Source organism: Phyllostomus discolor, chromosome 8 (genome assembly GCF_004126475.2).
Source record: "Phyllostomus discolor isolate MPI-MPIP mPhyDis1 chromosome 8, mPhyDis1.pri.v3, whole genome shotgun sequence".
In the NCBI taxonomy this organism is placed as follows: Eukaryota; Metazoa; Chordata; class Mammalia; order Chiroptera; family Phyllostomidae; genus Phyllostomus; species Phyllostomus discolor.
Window position 1 is genome coordinate 47,460,591 of NC_040910.2, and position 20,880 is coordinate 47,481,470.

The 20,880-nt window shown below is 50.1% G+C and overlaps 1 protein-coding gene across 10 annotated transcripts in view; it reads right to left on the bottom strand.

The window, feature by feature from the left end:
* EPS15L1 (epidermal growth factor receptor pathway substrate 15 like 1) overlaps positions 1-20,880 on the bottom strand; it is a 93,319-nt gene that overhangs the window by 36,390 nt on the left and 36,049 nt on the right. For all 10 annotated transcript variants that reach the window (XR_003685085.2, XM_036032490.1, XM_036032496.1 and 7 more), the window contains 9 exons: positions 20,133-20,192; positions 16,449-16,682; positions 12,143-12,300; positions 10,062-10,218; positions 9,709-9,794; positions 6,635-6,707; positions 2,978-3,139; positions 2,245-2,442; positions 608-772 (listed from right to left, as the gene is read on the bottom strand). Coding sequence is in view for 9 of the 10 variants with exons in the window: in XM_036032490.1 (XP_035888383.1) it covers positions 608-772; positions 2,245-2,442; positions 2,978-3,139; positions 6,635-6,707; positions 9,709-9,794; positions 10,062-10,218; positions 12,143-12,300; positions 16,449-16,682; positions 20,133-20,192 (1,293 nt within the window). In the remaining variant the exon portion in view is untranslated. The remainder of the gene's footprint in view (positions 1-607; positions 773-2,244; positions 2,443-2,977; positions 3,140-6,634; positions 6,708-9,708; positions 9,795-10,061; positions 10,219-12,142; positions 12,301-16,448; positions 16,683-20,132; positions 20,193-20,880) is intronic.

Genomic DNA, 20,880 nt, shown 5'->3' on the forward strand with positions numbered 1-20,880 from the left:
ACCTGCTGGATGCCAGCAGCCTGAGAGCCCACAGCAACCTAAGAGGTCAACAGCCCCTCAGGCCTTGATCAGGGCCCCCAGGGTCATGAGGTTTGGACTCAAGTGCCAAGGTTTCAAACGTAACTAAAATTTCCACACAAAGGCCAATTCCTAGGTGAGACGGTCATGTCCCAGGAGGGCTGTCATTTTCTTGATCTTTATCAATACACTTGATTTTCAAGGTGCTCCTTGGGGAAACATGCACACACAGATTCCCTCGGCCCCTCCATCAGTAGGATGTGGGTTTCACAGTTGGGAGACTAGTCCAAGTTTGGTTGGGTTTGGGAAGCCTTCCACATTTGGGTGGTTGGCCCATGGAGATGGAAGTCTTTAAAAAGTGGTTTTACAAAGGATTCGGACCTATCCCAGGCTTTGTCCTGGATGGAGTAGGGCCACGAATGCTGGGCTCCAGGGCTGGTGGGGACTCTCAAAGCAGCAGTGAAAATGAGAAACACCCTGCACTTGGATAGAACAAGGCTGGCAAGTGCAGGACCGAGTGGGAGGGGCATTCTCAGAACCCAGGATGGGACCTAATCCCAGAACTAGAATACATTTATTCAACCTTTACCATGGTTCCAAAACCGCCCCTCTCTGTCAAGGAGACGCCCTCACTCAGGTCGGCTAAGTTGGTCAGGCTGGCGCCGTGGGCCCCATCGAGTGCCTCCTCGTACTGCTCCAGGCTCCTGTGGGCTTCCTGCTGGCTCTCGTGCAGCTGGGCAAGCTTGCTTCTTGCCTGCACAACACACACACCACTCACATCAAATGGGGGTTAAGAAAAAGTCCCGAGCAAGACATTTTTTTCTCCCACCACCCAACCCTGGGAGATTCACTTGGGTAACCCACCTAAGTTACCCATCTAAGGAGCAAGTGACCCATGTCATCATGTTGATGATATGAATCCCTTCTCAGGACCCCAGGAGACCTCTCTGTGTCCCGCAGCCTGAGAGAGGCATGAGTTCAAACAAACATTTGTTGACTCTGAACAAAATAAAACTGGACAAAACCCAGACTCACAATATGTTCAGAGTAATATCTGACAGTCATTCTCTTTCATGGGGTTTTAATTACCCCGTTTGCTTTTCCTCGTCCTGGAGAAAGCATGTGAGGCCCAAGAAAGGAAGACAGTCTATGAGGGCAGACAGACCCAGGCATGTACTTTAAATGTCTCATACACACGGAGTGACCTCAGGGTGGTGACCTAACCTCTCTGTTCCCTCTTCTCCAAAGTGGAACATTGGAAATGATGGGTAAGACAGAGTCCGATAGGGTGGGCATTACTGTTATCATCATCATCACCATCATTACTATTAACGACACACACTTAAGTCTTAGTTCCTACCTGGATTTACAAATTCTAAAAAGATTTAAGAAATCCTATAGATGTTAACAACAAAGCACAATTTGGATATTAAATCCCCCCAATACCTGTTTATGATCAACTTTTGTCTGTAAACTAGCAAAGAGAACAAAGAGCTCTATTTAGTCAAGAAAGGAAGCACTAATAGCTGTTTGGATATTGCCAAGGGCACGTGTTACCCCCACTCTGCAGGTGGGGCACCCAAGGACTAGCAGGGAGTCCTAAGGCTGTCACAAGTAGGGGAGAAGGAAAAGAGCTCTCCTGCTGGTATGCTGTGCGGCAGGTCAATGACCTTCACACCAGTGCAGGATGGGGAGGGGCTACCCAGGCAGCTTGAAGAACTGGATGAGGGCCCTGCATTTGGCAATGCTTATTACCAGGTGGGGCCTCCTTGATCAAACAGTCTTCCAATTGCATGGGGACAGAAAGGCTCTGGCCCTCACCCTCTTGCTTGTGTGAAGACCAGGTTGGCAAGATCATTTCCTGAACCCAAGGCTCTCTCCTGGTGAGCCACTCATTTAACTTAATGCCCTGCACCCTGGCCCTGCCCACTCCCTGAAAATGAGGTACGCTCAGGCAAGGAAAAGAAAAAACAGTGAGGCCAAAAATCAGCATGACGCAGGAACACGTACTGGGGGGCCTCAGAGCTTAACTTCCAGGTCAGCAGGACAGTGTCCAAGAATACCTCGCTCAAGTGAGAAGAGTAAGAGCAAAGGGAACAAGAGGCCTCAGGACAGCTCCTTCACCCCGCCCGTCCCACATCAACAGGAGAGCTCACAGCAGCTGCTCCCCTTGGCAGGAGACCCCAGGCCAGCCGGCAGTGGCTGGACCCACTCCTGGGGAGATACCTGGTTAATTTCATCTTGTGTGGCCTTCAGGGACTTGATAATGGTTTCCAGTTGAACCTTCCCAGCCTGGATGCTCTGCTCCAGCTGGGTCTCTTCCTGCTGCAGCCGGTTCAGCTCTGATTTGGCCCGGTTCAGGTCATCCTCCTGGGACTTCAGGTCCGATTCCTGTGACTGGATCTGGGTCTTCAAGGAGGAAATCTGAAACATGATAAACCATGGCTCCAAGGGAGAATTCTTAGTTCCTGGAATGCGCTAACCCAGGGAGGCCAGGTGCCTGACTCTCTGATGGGCCCTCTTTCCACACCCAAAACAAAGGCAGAAACAACAAGGCAGACACACTCACCCCATGTGACAGAAAGTCACTGTGGGATCAAGACAAGCTCAAGGTCAAGCTGGAACACTCAAGGCAACCTGTCCATCCCTATGGGCTGAACTTCCCCACACAAGGCCTCAGAGGGTTTTATAATCTACTGAGGCAACAGCCTCCCTGGTTTGTAATGGGTAGTGAGGACAACAGAGGAGGGAGAGAGGCATGCTGGCCCCCCATGCTGTCAGGTACAATTTGGCAGGTGAGACTGAGGTCAGGCCCCAAATGCATGACACTTTCCCAAATGACAGGTCCAACTACTCTATTAAACCAGCAAGATTCTCCACGTCGTGTTTCAAGGTCACCATGAGCTCTGTGAGGTCCTCAGGAAGCTCCCACCCAGTGCTGGGCACAGACGTGACTCACCATCTGAGTCTCGTCCTGGCATTTCTGCCTGACGTCACTCAGCATGTCTCGAAGCTTGGCCTTCTGCTGGTCCATTTCGTCCAAGCGGTCCTGGGCATCTTGTTTCTGAGCTTCCAACTCTTGTAAACTGCTTGTTTCCCGGTCTAAGTCATTTTGTAACTCCTAGGGAAGGGTTGTGTGAATGTAGTTGAGACTGGGGAAAGTGGGCCGTGCTGATACAACAGGTCACAGCCTGAGCTGCAGCCCCTGCGCATCTGCGTTTGAGGCGGTACTCTGCACACGCCCTCTGCTAACATGTGCATCTCAGCTGGCGACCAGGCTCAATCTTTCATTAAGTCCCCCTGCAAATATTTACCAATGGCCTAAGAGAGGCCAGGTGCCAGGAGAGGGGCTGGGTCCCTGGACAGAAGAGCTCTCCAGTGACCTGTGGCTGGTGGTGGTCAGCGGGGGATGCATCACGAGCACAGATGAACTGAGACGAACGAAAGGCACAAGAGACAGTGTGGGTACCATCAGAGTCATGGGGAACATGGGGAGACCAGACTGATGCTACATGGGTGGAGAAGACCCCAGTGGAAGCACCACTTAGAATGGACCCAAAGAACAAGCAGGTGACAGCCAGAAAAAGCGGCAGGAATGTGACCGTGTTATCTCAGATGTGCCCCATGTTCACCAGTCTCAAGTAAATTCAAAGATCCACCAGAAAGACCTGGTGGAAGGGGCTCTGAGTGGGGCGGGGGTGCCCACTCCAGCTGGAGAAAAGGGAAACAGGTTAAGGGCAGCAGAGGCCACACTCGCTTCTGCAATGGGAAGTCCCTGCAGGTCGTTCGGCGTGGGAAGGGACCTGCTGATTCTCCATTGCTCAAGACCTTCCAAGTCAGTCGTATCTACACAGATGGTCAGTGCAGGAAGCCTTGGCCCCAATAATTATGCTCTTAGGAAAAAAATCCTAGAGGTATACGGGGCATGTGAAAACATCAACATCTGAAACAGCAAAATCACCAACAGTGCAAATTCAGCCAGGCAGGGCTAGTGATGACTCACGGGGCCAGGGTATAGCCCACTCAAGGGACCAGGGACAGTGTACCTCAAGCTTCAAGTTACAATAAGAAATGAACAAGAGTGCAACAAAGCACATGTGTGCTGCACGCTGGCATTCGTGCAAACAGGAAGGGGAGAATATGCATAGACGCCTCTTCTTAAACATGAACAAGGAAAGCCTCCTGGCAGCAAATCAACTGTATCTCTGGGGGCCAAGGGCAGGATGGGAGGCTGCTCATCTCTGGTTTTCAACCAAATATAGCATGGAGTGTCTTCTTTATCTGAAATAGGACGACAAAAGGGAATGTAGCCTGAGGGGCAGACACAGGGAGCCAGGACGGTAGGGAGGGGATTCAGGCTGGGCCCAGGGAGAGGTGATGGTGGCCTGGGTAAGGTGGTAGCTGTGGAATCAAAGGCAAGTGTGAGTTTGAGGAACCCTAGGAAGATGAGGGAGTACAGGTAGTAAGGCCAATCCCCAGGGCTGGCCTGAGCTGTGGGTGCTGGTGCCTTTCCAGGACAAAACCCGCAGAAGGCGCAGGGTTTCCCTCCCCCTGCTTTAGAGACAGGAACGTCACGGCTCTCTCTTCTCTCAACAGGCAAGCTGCATCTCTGAGTTATTTTGGGAAGCTGGGTTCTCTGCTCCCCAGTCTCCCTGCCCCTGACTTTCAAATCACAGAGTACATCTGCAGTCTGCCAAGTTTGGGAGATGACACAGAATGTCTGAAAGACAGTGCAGGGTAGAGAGTAGGAGGCGTGGGTTTACCGCATCTGAGAGGAGGACAGGTGATGGAGGAGCAGTCGACGAAGTTGGGAAGAGGGTCTGGCCCAGTGTGGCAGCCTGGGACAGCAGGTGCCCAACCGCCTAGGCCTGTCAGGGAGTCTGGGCCTTGTTCTGTAGTGGATAAGGAGCCACTGGAGTGCACTGGGGACGAAGGCCCACCAGCTCATGTTTAAGAGGGGCTCCGGGGTCAGAGCTGGGAAGGCAGCCCCCTGAGCGAAGGGAGGGCCGGAATGACCCACACAGCCACAGACTCAATGCAATCCCAGGCAGCTTCTGTGTACAGACTAACAAGCAGATTCCAAAATTCATAAGGAATTTCAAGGGATCCAGACTAACCAACACAATCTTCAAAAAGAACAAAGTTGAGAGAGTCATACTTTTTTATTTCAAAACTTGCCACAAAGCTACAGTCATCAGGACAGTGTGGTACTGGCAAAGGACAGACATACAGATCAACACATCTGACGCGGGGAGTGCAGAACCCACAAAGAAGGGTCTGGGCCGCACGGCTTGAGCCGACCAGAGTCCCAACCACCCGTTCTGCAGACTGCAGCCATGACAGAGGACACTTCCCACAGGGCTGGCGGGCATGCACCAAGTGCCATCGACCCCATGTCCCATAAAGTCCTCTAGCCCCTTGTGGGTAAATGCAGGGAACAAGTACGAGGGTTTCCCAGCAACCCATGAACCTAAATTGGCTTTCCCTAGCCCAGCTCAAACCAGCCACTCATGTGGCACACATTGTGGTCAGACACTGCTCTTGGCTCTGTGCAGAGCGGCCCGCACTTGGATTCTCACTGCCACCCCAGAGAGAGATGAAGGCTGAGAAGCCACGCCACCCACCCCCAGTCACCCAGGCGAGGTGTGGTGGGCTGGCGTCCTAACCTCCCAGTTGTGCTCCTCTTCCCCCAGCTCTGAGTTCAGAGCACTCAGGGCCCCAAGCAGAGCCAGCCCCAGCTCAGTCTCACTCTCAGGGCCCCACAGCCGACCCCAGTCCTCTCCCAATCACAGCACCTTCTCTATCCACTCACACCTGAGACATTGCAGGATCTTCTGTCTCTTCAAGAGTGTAGCTCCCAGGTGCTGACCATTTTGCTCCTGGTAGAGCCTTTCCTCTGCTCACTGACTAGCTGGGTTGACTCCAAGTGAGTGCTAAGCACGTGCCAGACCACATACTCCAGCCCCACAACGAATAGCTAGAACACTCATTACCAATGTCACATGGGGCGGTTAAGTAATATTCCCGAACTCACACAGCTACTCAGGAGAGTTTGAATCTCTGCCATCACCACTACCCACCAGGAAACACTCTGAGCAGGAATGTCCTGAAGACAGGTAAGAGGCCACTATCTGAACCTCACAACCTCAGGCTGTATGAGAGAAGCTAGACGCATCAAACCACATGTTGTATGATCCAATTTATATAAAATGTCTAGAACAGACAAATCCAGAGAGACAGGAAGATCAGTGCCTCCTGCAGGAGGGGAATGGGGATGACTGCTAATGGTCATGATGTGTCTTTCTGGTGTGACAACCATGTCCTGGGATTAGAGACAATGGTTAGATAACTTAACATGCTGAAAACCACTGATTACTGTATATTCCAACACAGTGAATTTTACACTATGTGAATTATATATCTCAAGAAAGAAAAAAAGCCCATGCTGATGATTATAGGGAACTTAAGAGAATTCACTTGGAAGCCCTCACAGAGCTCCCGTTTCTAGTGAGGGCAAGGGCCACTCTCCCCTTGCCCTGTCCCACCACCACTGAGGGGAGCTCCCTGCGCTACAGGTGACACAGGTCACCCTGACCAGAAGGAGCACCGTGCTTACCTGCACCTCGTTCGTTTTCTGTCTGATGGCCTCTTCTTTTTCCCTAATGTCTTGCTCCAGCGAGTATTTCTCCCTGCGTGTTTAAAGATAGTTCATGAAAGCACAGCGTCAACAGGGCAACCGTCACCACAGTGCAGACCCTCTGCCCGACTTCTTAAGACCCAGCTCTCTCCGTCCGATGGAAATGTGCCCTGACTGACCCTCTTAGTGGGGGCGGATGTCTAGAATGACCCCAGGGGCCATTTGCCCCATGCAATCCCCTTCCCTGAAAGCACGTGTGACACTTGTGGGTGCAATGAGACATTACTCCTGCTGTGACCCCAAGAGCCTTTTAAAGCAAAGGATTTTCAAAGAGGGCATCATAGTAGTGCACATGGTGAGAAGGGCCTTAAATACTGAGGTTTCACGGGGGAAGAAGCAGAACAAGTGAGCCCCTTGCCATACCCAGTGGGAAAGGCAACTTCATGAACTGCATTCGGCTTTCTCCCACTCTCCTCCCACCCCTCTCGCTCCCCTCCCGTCTCATTGTCTCCACCTCGTCCCCCACCCTCTTCTCTCCCTCTTTCTCTCCCTCAGATGACACCCTGACCTTGGCTCTACAAAAACCCTAACTAGGGAGCCCTGTCAAGCCTGCTAGGACTTCTGGTCCACAGAGCTGTGCACTAATAAATGTGTGATATTTTAAACTGTTACACTTGTGGCAATTTGTTATATAACAAGAGAAAAAGTAACACTCTCCAAATCTTACATTCGCTTGCCCACTCAGTAGTGAGCACCTACTGCTCAAACACACCAAGTGCTGAGATCACAGGGACACACCACGAGCAGCCCCTACCCTCATGGAGCTCGCAGTCCAGTGAGGCAGACAGGTGACAAGTCAGCGCACAAATGAATACAATCTAAGGACCATGAAGGGAAATCTAACAGGATAAGAAAAGGGGAGGATTCTCGGGAGGTGGCCTATGAATGGGAGACATAGTGGAAGAACATTCTAGAAAACAGGATAGGAAGGCAAAGCTTGGCTGGGAAATCCACGATGAGAAGCTTGGAGATGCAAGTGGCGACGCAGGGGCAGTGTCCAGAGGGCTGGCAGCAAAGAGTAACAGTGAGGCTCTCTGGTCCCCCGGACTGCCCCCAACTAACCCCTCGCAGGGGGCTGAGGTTGGCCACTGTGCACACACCAGGTGCTCAGTGGGCCTGTGCCTGTCTCCTCAACTCCACACAGCTCCCCTGAGCCCTGGCGGCAGAAACCAGCTTTGCTTTCCTCCTTATGGACTGAATGTGCCCCTCCCCCAAATTCAGATGCTGAAACCCTAAGTGATGGTATTAGGGGGTGGGGCCTTTGTGAGGCAATTAGGTCATGAGGATGGACGGAGCCATCATAAATAGGGTTAGTACCTTGTGAAAAAGACCCCAGAGAACTCCCTCACCTCATTGCCATGTGAGGGCACAGCACGAAGACAGCCATCTACGAACCAGGAGGTGGCCTCACCAGACAGACACTAGATCTGCTGCAACCTTGGACTGCCAGTCTCCAGAACCTCAAGAAGTAAATGCCTGTTGTTTAAGCCACCACCCTCTTGCCCGTCTAGGGCAGTTTGGGTTTGCAAACCCAAACGCTCTGAGATACTCCCTTGTGTCCAAAGAGGCTGCCTCAGTGGCAGGAACATCACTGGCCAATACACCCTGCCACCTCCACCAGAACCCAACACTTGCACAAGAAGACTTTTTTTAGGACATTTTGCCAGAGGTAAAACAACTGTGACCACCTAAATATTCATTTCCACAAGCCCGAGAACTACCTAACAATGTAGTTCTCTTTGTAGACCCAAGCCATTATGATTAGATCACACTGCGAAAGGAGACGCATGTGTTGCCACACCCCCACCAGCAACAGCTTGCTGAGTCCCTCTCAAAGCCACCAGCTAGGGGGCTGCTCCAGGCCTAGCCTCCTGTAGACAGATGCTCTGTACGCACTGACCTCTCACCTTCACAGAGGAAACAACCCCAACTCTTGGAGGCTGCACAGCTGTAGATGCTCCCCTGGCCAGATTCAGACATTGGTGCCCCTCCCAAGACCCCAACCCTTACATTATAGAGCCCCTATCCTCCTCTGCCTGCAGTCCTGATTAAGAGCCCGCTGGGGCTCTAGGACACTGGCCTCTGTCTCCACAGACTCTCTTAGCCTTGCCAGGCTGCCCATGTTGATCTCTTGTTTGGAAGACACAGACCTTGGAGATGGCAAAAGAACAGGAGCAGTCCTCTGGACTGAGCACGCAGGGGGCAGTCTGGCTTCTGTAGGCAGCCCAGGTTGAGGCTTTTAACCCACATAGCTGGTCCTACCTGATACCTGACCTGCCTTTGCTTCTCATGGCTCTGCTACACTGAGGGCCCCCAGCTGTGAGTGGGATCCAGCCCGCTCTAGCAAAGTACTACCATTTTCATTTTTGGGCAAAGTGCTCTTTCCCATGGAGAGTGAAGTGCCTCTGGCCCTTCTGCTCACGCCCTGAAGTAAGGAGAGTGTGCCCTTTCGCAGAATTAACTAAAAAGAGCATGCAATTCTGAAGAAGATCACAGAGGCATACAAGAAGTGGGCATATTTCTTTATGTCACATTCTGAGAGTACAAATATGCTGTCCAAAGCCCTTATTCACATGTGGGGAAACCAAGGCAGTGAGCACAGAGAAGGGAGCTGGACACCTGGATGCGAGGCCCCTTTAACAGTTTAGCTGTTGATCCTAAGCCATGAATTTGCCACCTGAGACTCAGATGCTTTATGTGTCAGAGATAACAAGGCCTTTGGCGAAGGTGGAGGGAGGTGCTGGTACTGCCTGGTGACCACCTGCTTGAGACCCCAGAGCCCACACTGGTTCCAACCGAACACTTATCGATTCGAGCTTGTTCAGCCACTGCCGAAACTCAGGAAAATTTGTGTCCCTTTGCATTCGGTAAACAAACTAGTGATGGTCAACTTTCTAGGAGTCTCTGAAGCCTCTCTCTAATACTCCTGATAGCAATTGGGGTGGGGTGTGTGTGAGAATAGGATCTGAAAGGAAGGAGCCACAGTCACATACCTTTGTAGCTGGGCAATCTCTTGGCTGATATCATCGAGTTCCTTAACACCAGTGAACTCCCCCGATGCAAGAGAACTTGAGCTATCCTGGAACCAAATTCAGGGATGGGATTATGTATTACCACACTGACCTCACCACACAGTACGGACTAATAGGTCTTAGAACGAGGGATAAAATCATCACCCCCCCCCCCACCCACTGCCACCCCCATGTGTCCCGGCCACAGCCGCCTGGGAGCTATCTGGACATCTAGACACACCAGAGGACCCTGGGGAAGGCTCACACAGGCCGCCAGCGCCACCTGGTGGCGGGCTGTGGAAGAGATTCAAACAAGACAAGAGTGGGCTACTCACAGGGATAGGGGTGCCTCTCTCCGAAGGTGGAATCATGTCTGGCGAGAGGACCTGAGGGGGGTCGATGCCTTTACTGACCTTCTGCTGAATGAAATACATAGCTAATGCGAACTGGTCTTTGCTTAACTTCCCCGTTTGCCTCGTATCGGCCAGGGCCCTGGGAGAAATGTGGGGACGGCTAATTACACACCACAGACTTCAGATTGAGGATTCACCCGGAGCAATCAGTACGTCATGGAACCCATGCTTCTAAAAAGTGGGTAACAATGATAAAAACAGACCATAGAGCAATACCTTTTCTACTAAACATCCCACTCTGGGGACTAGTCCTGGCCTCCCACGCAAGGCAACACCCAAGCTCTATGCCACGCTCAGGAACCAGGAGCGGGCCGCTATGGGAAGGGAGGCCTCAAATGGTAAGGATACAGGTTCCACATCTTCCAGAAATGTCTTCCCTTCGCCCAGTCACCACTCACTCAACACACAGCCTCTTTCCTACCTCAGCCACTGCAGAAAGGAGACCATTTTCTAACGCACAGCAAGGAGAGCTAGAAATGGTGAATGTAGTCAGGCCTAAACACTGTCAGTGAACAAGGCCACAGGGAACAGGGAGACCTGCTGAAAGTCACTAATCAGGGCTGGTTTTAAAGTCTTCATTCTTGTCACAGTCCAAGGGCACCACTTCACAATGCAATTACTTTTCGGTCTGCCTGAGAGGGCCAGTCCTGCTGCACACCCAGCAAACAGCAGCGCTGGCTCAGCTTCTTCTCTCCAGCACCTCCCCTGCCTGCCATCCCTCCAGGATCATGCTCCAAGGACATGTGTGGGTGATCGGTGAGGGTTCATGCTGGTCCTGACAGGTGCTGCTGGGCGTTGTTTGGGGAAAGGCCTACTCTGTTTCCCCCCAGAACTCGTCTTGTCCCGCTCTGTCCTTTTTAGTTGTGTTCCCTTCCCTGGGCCACCTTCAGGCTAGACTATCCTTTCTTTCACTTTCCTAGCAGTAACTAGAGCTCACACATTGTCTTTTCCCTCCATTCACTGTATGCAATCCTCTGCATTCCTTCTTTAATACAAGAGGATTTGTGACTTCACTGCATCATTTACATGTTGTTACACCACTTCCAGGTTGGGGGATAAATTTATTCTCTTGCACTGTCCCTTTTAGTAATGGTCAGGGCATGCTACCTCTGAATTCTGTGTACATCCTTTCCAAGTGATAAAGGGGACAATGGATCTACAGCTGGCCCTCCCCAGATGTTTTGTGACTGACTTGAGATGGCATGTGTTCCTTAGGATGGCAAGGCCCACTTCCTGGGGCAGGGCCCTCACTTTACAACATGGAATCATTGCTCCACTTAGTGGGCTCACCTCTCCTTGTCACTCCCAAGTGAAGCTGCCTGAGGCCCTGGGCTCTGAAGACAAAGCCAGAAGTGACTCACCACTGGCCAGTTACAAAAGGAGTTTCCCTCCCACCCCCAGTGGTATGAATATCACTCTGCCTGGCCCCAGAGGAAAGCTGGAGTGAGGAATCCTCCTCAGCCCAGCCCTGAGGTGCAGAATGACAGCCTGCACCGGTCACTGACCTGCATAGGGCACAGCCGTGCTGGCACCTTCGAGGTCCTTTAATGCACACTCCCCCAGAGGTGGCAGGGCCAAGCACCTCCACCCCAACTGGCTGTGACAAAGGCTGGACCTCCTGCTAAAACCAGCATAAAGACCACCAAGAACTGGTCGTAGCTGTTCAAGCAGATCATCCCAGAGCTCTCTAGGGGGATGAGAGGAGACTCTCCTGCTAGAGGAAAGTAAAATAGAGGGTACAGGCCTTTACAACTGAATCTCGCTCAGCCCCCATCAGACCAGAGAGAATAAAGGGACAGACACAGAGGCCTGTGCAGGACTGAGGAGGCACCCTGACCACCCAGGCCCCTGACTGCCACACCCTCCTGTCTCGCTCAGCCCTCTGGTCCTTCACACAGCATTAGCCTCATTCCCACGGGGCCCCTTTGAGCCACTCACAACCATTGCCCCCTCACAGAGAGGCCCAAATAGTGAAGAGCAGATGTTCATCTACCTGTCCTTACCATATGTGTGCTAGAAGGTTCTGGTTGAGGCCAGAATGCATGAAGATCTCCTTCACCTCCTGGCCACTCACATAGCCATCCAGGTCCAGGTCGGTCTTCAGGAATATCTCATCAAAGCGCATCTTGTCTGCCACTGGCACCACCCAGTTCACTGCTGGCTGAAACGGTTTTTTAAAAATGGTTAATCCTCAAGCTTTTCATCACCTACAAATATACACTATTAAAGTGCTTCCACAGCCCTAGCCAGGTAGCTCAGTTGGTTAGAGCACTGTCCCAATACGCCAAGGTTGCAGGTTCGATCCCCAGTCAGGGCACATACAAGCAGCAAGTAAAGAATGCATAAACAAGTAGAACAACGAATTAATGTTTCCCTTTCTCTTGCTCTACTTTCCCTTCTTTCTCAAAAATAAATAAATAAAGTGCTTTCACATGCATTTTAGCAGAAAAACCTCCTGAGGACTCCGTGAGCCTAGTGGGAAGACAGGATCTCTGTTCTATAAGAAGGGAAACTGAGGCTGAGAGAGGTTAATGTCAACTCAGTCAATCCGCCCAGGGGCCAGCCTGTACCTCTTTGCACTCCATCAGAGCACCCCACTCTCCTTGTGCTGAGTGGGAGGTAAAGACCCATCAGGTCTGTCCACCAGCAGCCCTTCCATCCTTACTGCCAGGGATATGCTGGGGATCTTCCAGGAGGGGCTTCAAGTGTGTCGGACAAGACCCTGCTGACCACCCATTTGGGGAGGCCTGTCTCCTGAGAACCAGCCCAGCTCTCAAGTCAGCCTTCCTGCTCTGCAATATTCTGTCTGCAAATACTATCTGCAGCCAACAGTGGTGTCTGGATGCCCAAGGTGCCAGGATTCTGTACTCCATCCTTTGCCCCTGCCCTAACTGTGTGATGCAGTAGTCCCCTGGTGAGGCGTCAGCGCGTGCGCGGCACTGACAGGGACCTCTGACGAGCATGCCCAGCACTCTTGAAGAGGGATGCTGCTCTGGCAGAGGGACGTAAGGCACCTTTGGTGTATGTGGAGTGTGGCCTCTCATACCACCTCTTGAAGTTTACTTAAGAAGGGCAAGTGCTACCAAGAGTCCACTGGGGCCTGTGACCTCCTGAGTCTGGGGCTTCAAGGCCCTTTGGACACTTGGAGATAGGCCCCTAGGATTGCTAATTCTGGATATGTCACCTCTGAACTTGGGCACTACCATGGCACCAAGTACCATAGCACCTCTGCCCCTTTTTCTAGAGAAGTTTCTCCTTATCTGTTTTCATAAACAAGTCTCCCTTGTTGTCCAAATCTAGCAGGATCCTGATGTGAGCACCAGGAATCCCGAAAGTGAGGCTGGGAAGCCAGGACACTATATACATCACCCAGATTTTTTCAGTTCAGGTTTTCGGATATGGAGCAGAGTAACTCAGTACACAAGGGAAGCATCAGAAAACTTATCAGAATGTATGGACCAAAGGCAAAAAAGCAAGACTCCAGGCAGTGAGACAGACCTGCATTTTATTTGTCACATTATGTGACCTTTGCAAGCTGCTTCCCATCTGCTACAGAACAGGGTCAGATGAGATGCACATATAGGAGCTCTGACAAAAAAAGACACTTGCTGTTTTAAGTCAAGTGGCTTGAGCTGGCTAAACCTCAGATACTGCAAAACCCAAGAAAGAAGGAAGCACAGGTCAGACACGCAGAGCTGAAGGGGAGAGTGGTCTCTGCCTGGGACAAGAGTCTTGATGTTTGCTGTACACACAGAATGACCTTGCTGCTTGATTACTGGGGTATCCAGGTTTGTCAACAGCAAAATCCCGATGCCTACAAACCCACACAGGACAGTCTTCCCCTAGTGCTGGGTTTAAGGTCAGCTCAGTAGCCACAGGCCCCCAGTGAATGGTAACAGACCCTGGTGGCTGGAAGAGGCTCCCCCCAACACCTGGCCATGAAGGCAAGGATCAGCTGGCCCTTGGTGGAGCCACAGACAGGGCATCGCTAACTTGGAGACGAGAGAAGTAAGGGAGAAAGAGTATGGTGACTGTGGGTCCCCAGAAATGCCCATTCTCGTATCTGTCATTCTGCCAGTTGACCCTATTCCTGAAAGGGACACACCCTGCCACACCCGCCCCTGACCCTAACAGCAGCCACTGGTAAAATCGGTCTAGTTGGTATGGGGTGGGGGTGGGGTTGGGAGCGCACAGGGTGGTGGTGGTACGTTGGCTGCATGCTCCTGGGATCTAGGGAGAGCAACCAGATCCCCAGGAGGGAGTTATGAGGTTGGCTGACCTGTGTCCGACAGCAAATTCAGTCCCACTTGTTTCCTTATCACAATAATACATAGCCCATTAACCTGGCCTATAGCACTTAATAAGAACTCTCAGCAAGAACCCTGCAGACTCAAGGAGGTGCTAGGGTATCTTGGAAAACAATAGCCTGTACAGGCCTAAGTGACCAGCCTCACCCCCTCTCTGTTCCCAAGCTACTGTCCTCTTGCTCACCCTGCCCTGGCCTTCTTCCTGTTTCTAGAACACACCAAGTGCTCCCACTTCAGAGCCCTGGCACAGACCAGTTCTCTGACGGCTTCTTGTGCAGATGTTAACCCAGACATCACTCCATCAGCAGCCGTCCAGCTGGCCCCATCTGCAGGAGCATGCCCCACTACTTGCCAGAGCCAGAGACTTCCAGGCCAGGCCCTGTCCTGATTTATCATGGCCGCCAGACCTTCCTTAGTTTACTGATTTACTTGTCATCTGCCTGCCTTCCCATAAGGGCAGGGGCCTATCTCACAGTCACTGTGGCACCCCCCACCCCCAGGACCTCCGAAACGTGCTGGGTATAGGTGGAGAGCTACTAAAGACACCTGGCTAGGCCATGTAGACACTGGGCTTCTTAGAAGACAGTCATGTAAAGCTCACCAACCAGAGGTTAACAGCTGTGAGCCACGCCCTCCGCCTGGCCAGGGCCCTTCCGGGAGCCGTGTTAGCCTTGTGTCCAAGCTGCCTGACCACCTCTGATCTCCTTTTTTCACTCTACGGTGTAATAGTGTGTTCTATCACCTCATTGAAAATGAGCCTCCTGAGTCAGAGGTTTAACTTTACAAATATGTCATAAGCAAGAGAAATCACTGTCTAATTATGCATTTCTCATTTTCATCATATTCCGAAGTTGCACGGTGGTGTTGGCTGGCCTTCTTGTCACATTCATTGCTTTGCCTTTGAAGCCACAAGTAAGGCAGAAAGCAAAACCTGATTACAGATGTAACTTGTTCATGTTCTTGTGTGTTTTAGACAACCTCAAAGGTATGCTTTTATAAAGATGATGCACTGGCCAGAACAAAAAAGTCTTTTTTATATGAGATGTTACCATGTGTGTGGAGAGTCTGAACCCCATGTCCTCCCATGAAACCTTTCACTCACCTAATCATTCAACATACATTCACTGAGCATCAAAATACCAGAGACTGTTCTTGACAGTGAGGTTATAACAAAGATCTAACACTGCTCTCATAAATCTACAAGGTGTGTGTGTAAACAAACCACACACAATTCACTACAGAATATGCCAGGTGTGGGAATCCAGAAGAATGTGGGGAAGAGGGAGGCAAAGGACAGAGTGGGCAGGACCTAGGGATTGCTGGGTAACAGTGTGGTCACGGCAGATGCCTTGATGAGGGGCCCCCATGAGTGAAGGGCTCACTAAGCAAGGTGCCACAGTGCAGTCTGGGGATACCCCTCCCAGCAGAGGGACTGACTGAAGCAGGAAGGGCAGAGACCTGAAGAGAGAGCCTGCCCCTAGGTGGGAACTTGCTGAGTGTGTGTGAGGAAGGGTGGTATTCCTATGCAAGTGAGACAGTTAATTCTAAGTCCCTGCTGCTATGGTCTGAATGTTTGTGTCCCCTCAGATTCCTATGTTAAAATTCTAACCATCAATGTGATGGTGTTAGAAGGTGGGGACCTTATGAATGCCCTTATAAAGGGACCTCACCCCTTCCACCGTGTGAGGACACAGTGAGGAGATGGCTGCCTAGGACCAGAAAGCCCTCACCGGTTGCCTAAGTTGCCCATGTCTTGATCTAGAACTTCCATCCTCCAAAACAATGAGATGTAAATGCCTGTTGTTTACAAACCACCAAGTCTATAGTATTCTATTACAGCAGCCCAAATGGACTAAAATAGCTGCCACAGATATTTTTAATTTAATCATAAGTATTGCCTTTTGGGGGTCACAGAGTATTGCTCCCAAGAAACATCTTGCTGGAGCTCTGCACATGCAAGCAGCTGTGCTGAGAAGTGGACACATACCAGAGGGCACCATACCTGTGTCTGCTTGATACTGTGCTTGGGAGACAAGCTTCCCGTGCTGTTCAGGCTGCTGACGCTGCCGTGGGAAGGTGTGGAGCGGAGGCTGTCTTTGGGTGGGGGGCTGGCAGGCAGGACAGCCACAGCACCCGGGAACACTGTCTTCTTTCTCTTGGAGGGTGGGATGAGGGACGGGGGTAAAACAGAGGGTACAGGTTCCTTCTCAAGGGCTCGGTACACCAAGTGCATGGCCTGTAAGTGCAGAAGAAAATCACACTCAGGTGGCTAGGCCAAGGGCGGAGAGAGGACAGCTCTGTTAGGGCTGCAGTGACAAGAAAAGATGGTTCTTTTAGAGGTCACTTCTAAGGTAAACACAGTAAAAATTACCCTCTTCTAGTAAGTTGTACTTCCAAGGCAAATTTTTCTAAGGCAAATGTACTTCCAAGACATTTGTTTTACCATGTGAGACTGAATGAGTACAAAAGGAAGTCGATCGATATGCCAGACTCCACACTTGTCCCTTCACTACACAGCAGGGCCACCAGCTCCACAGCTAATGACTTCCCAAGTACTGGAATTTGGAAGTCTAAAGACACACCATGAGAGCTGTGTGTGCTTCAAGGTATTCTGAAGACACGGAGAACTACAGGAAAAGACAGGTGGCTCTTCTGTTTGAGACAAGTAGTGAAAGGAAACTTTGTCTAAAACAAGGATTAAAAGTTTAGTTTAATATGTAACAAAATCAAACCACAATTATAACACTCCTCACTTCAAAATACTCTTTAAGTTGCTATTTGCATAGAGAACAGATCCTCTACAAAATGGTACACCCAGCCAGTGAAGAAAAGAAACACAAAATGACACAATTCTAAGACCCATTTGTAAAAGAACATAAATCTTGGCTGACTGATGAGAAATGACAGAAACGAAACAAAAAGGGGCTCACGGATGTGAGAGGAGAGATGCACACCCGAGGTTCACTCTGGCCGATCATCCCACCCCTAGAGCCCCCCCAAGGGCGTGTGAATGATATAAACTCTTTAAGTCAAGCACCGTTAGAAGAAATATTAAAAAAAAATAACGAGGGGGCTAGGAGAGGAGGTTGGGGAGTTCACGGTTAACAGGGACAGGGTTTCAGTTTTGCAAGAGGTGGAGAGTCCTGGAGACGGATGGCGGTGGCGGTGGCAGTACAACAGTGTGAATGTGCTCAGTGCCCCTGACTGGATGGACACCTAGCAATGGTTAGGATGGTAAATGTTATGTTGTGTGTGCTTCCTACACACACACACAAATAACAAAGGATAAGCAGTGAAAATAACAGGATGATGGAGAAACACCGAACATGCTCAAACTGAAAAGGCTGAACAGAGTTGACACGTGTGAGGAAAGCACAACTGAGTACTGGCCAGGTGTCAGGGACTATGGGGGGATGGAAGGGAAATCTGTAACTCCCTTGTGAAATGGTTTAGAGTTCATCTAGAAGTTTAAAATCTCAAAGGCTTTACATAGTAAAGATAATAAGAAGCTTCACTTCATGTGTATATTGTAAAAAAAAAAAATCACATTTTAAAGATGTTTATAATTTCTCAAACAGAAGATGTATCTTAAGGACATGGTTGGGTAGTCCCAGATAATTCACAATTTAAAAAAAAAAAAAAAACTTTGTTCTTGCCCTGGCTGGTGTGGCTCAGTGGATTGAGTGCCGGCCTGCGAACCAAATGGTTCTGGTTCAATTCCCAGTCAGGGCACATGCATGGGTTGCAGGCCAGGTCCCAGGTAGGGGGCGTGTGAGAGGCAAACAAATGTTGATGTTTCTCTCCCTCTCTTTCTTTCTCCCTTCCCCCCTGTCTAAAAATACATAAATAAAAAATACTTTTAAAAATTGTTCTTTTCTTGGGTGGGGGTGGTTGAACTTAATTACTGTTTATTGAAGCCTTGCCCTTAACTACAAGGGGCAATAACTACTTTATTCTTTGTTTGAGATATAATGGAAGGAGGTGAGTGAATAAATCCTGTGAATGGGAGAGAAAGGTCCAACATGGGAGTGAGGTGGAAGGAAGAGAGGAAGAAGAGGAGGGACAGAATGCTAGACGCACGGGATGAGGAGGTGAGCCCAGCCCACTGGGTAGATGAAGAGGCTGGGGGCTGCTGTAGGGGTGTGGAAGGTGGCCCACAGGACAAGGGAGACCTATGTACACACAGCTCTCCTGCTGTTACTAAAAAGGAGAAGAGGGTGGGAGTGCCTGGGCTTAGGCATGGGCAGAAGCTGGCATGGAGCAGGGTGGAATGCTGGAGCACCTGGTGGGCATGTCTATATGCATACCTACTTCCCAGCTATCTGCTGGGAGGACTAGGGAGCAGGGACACCCCAGGGGCACTGAGTATCCCAGTGCCCAGATCCTGGTTTTCAGCATCTTTCTCCATTACATGGCCTGGGGCTCCCTGGAAACAGGGTTGATACAGGGGAGCCAGGAGTCTTATCGTGTCCTGAAGATGCAACTGGTCAGAGAATGATGGGATGTCACCAAAGGACAAAGAAGCCAGCTAGAAGGAGCTTCCAGTGGGCAAAATAAGTCATGCCAATAAACAATTATAAACTACAGAGCAAAGGACACATCTGTTAGTACACTCTGATACAAACAAATACCTGACAGTAGGAGGCCAGCTAGAAACTGTGCCAGGAATGATGGAATTACGTGATTACCACCTGCAACCTCCGGCATCCTAACTAATACAGGCAAGACTCCTGGAAGAATGGGAAAACTGGTAGGTGAGACTCAGAGGGGTATCAGGGTGTTCAGTCTCCATGTGTCTCTCACAACAGACTGAGCACAAAGAAAAAGAGTAACTGCAAGGTGAAACCCCAGCTTCCACCCTGACCTCAGTCAAGAATTGACACCGTTGTAATGATAGGTAATAAGACACCACATGTCCTATGGATACCCCAGGAGAACATACACCAATCACCTTGGTGCAGTCCTGCCCCATGAAAGTGCACGGCCTGGGTCATCAGAGGGAACAGCAGACAAGCCCACCACAATGAGGGGCACTATAAACCGCACTCTCCAAATGTCCACATGGCCGTGAGACACGAAAACAGACGCAGCTGCCCCAGACCGGAGGATGCAACCGAGACAGGGCTACAGAACATAACATACAAGGCTGGCATCTCTTCCACTACGAAGGACATTTTGGGGATAAACGGCAAAATCTGAATAATATCCTTAGATTAGATAATATAACAGATAGTTACATATAAGATATAACCTATAATAATAGATACTATAATAAATTAAATAATGTCAAAGTTCATTTCCTGATTTTGAAATGGAAAGTGGTTATAAAAAAGAATTCACTGGTTTTCAGAAACATACACTTAAGTATTTCGGGTTTAAAATGTATCACGTCTGCAACATACTCCAAGATGGCTCCAAAGAAAAATCCATGAGTATGTGCACATACACACATACATATATACTCATAAAGAGACAGAGGAAGGAGGGAGAAATGTGATAAAATAGTAATACTGGGGAATCTGAGTGAAGGGTACTCAGAAGTATTACTGCGACTTTTTAAAAAATCTTAATTATGTCAAAATAAACTTTCGAAAATTAAAAAAAGAAATGAATCTAGAAGCCTTCCCCACCCTGCCCCAAGAAAGGAACAACAGAACGGGGAAAGAGAGCCACAGCGGGGGCCCACCACAGCAAACTCGTCTCTGTCCAGGTGTCCATCCTTGTCAATGTCACTGAGGTCCCAGACCTGCAAGGAAAGAACAGCAAGGCTTACTGAGGGCAGGCACTAAGGCTTACTACTGGGGGGAGGTACCAAGCAAGGCTTACTAGGGAGGAAGGGGCTGTTGTGCAGCGGGTGAGTCACCAGAACTCAAATTCTGAGTGCACGCTGGAGTTAAATGCAAACATCAAGAACCAATCTGCAGGTTCTCTGAAAAACCATCATCCAACGAACTATTACAAGTTCCAAGAACCATTCCATCATGTTATGTTGATTTCCCTCTTACAAATGATCATGACTATAATCACATCCTCCCTGATATTTTCCTTTATCACCTTGTAAAGAAATCTTAGATAGAAAAGAGAGTTTCGTTTTGGCACAGGTGTTGCTCTAAACATAAGACACCCCCACACATACTCACACACACAATCAGCCCCCACCCGAATTCTCAATGCACAGGGTCATGAGCATGCAGTTGAGCAGGTCTGTGGTGCCTCATCTCCTCTCATCATCATCAGGGGACAATGAGTCAGGTGCCATGGAATGTGCTAGGCCCACCTAACACCTGAAGACCAGGCAAACAGGTACGGGTTCCTATAAAAAGGCTGAGTACCAGATTTTCTAAAGCACAATTGAGACACTATCTTCCTGACCCAAGTCAGCTGCTCTGGACTAGCAGGCCTGCCCAGCTTGGACAACACTAGACACAGCCCAG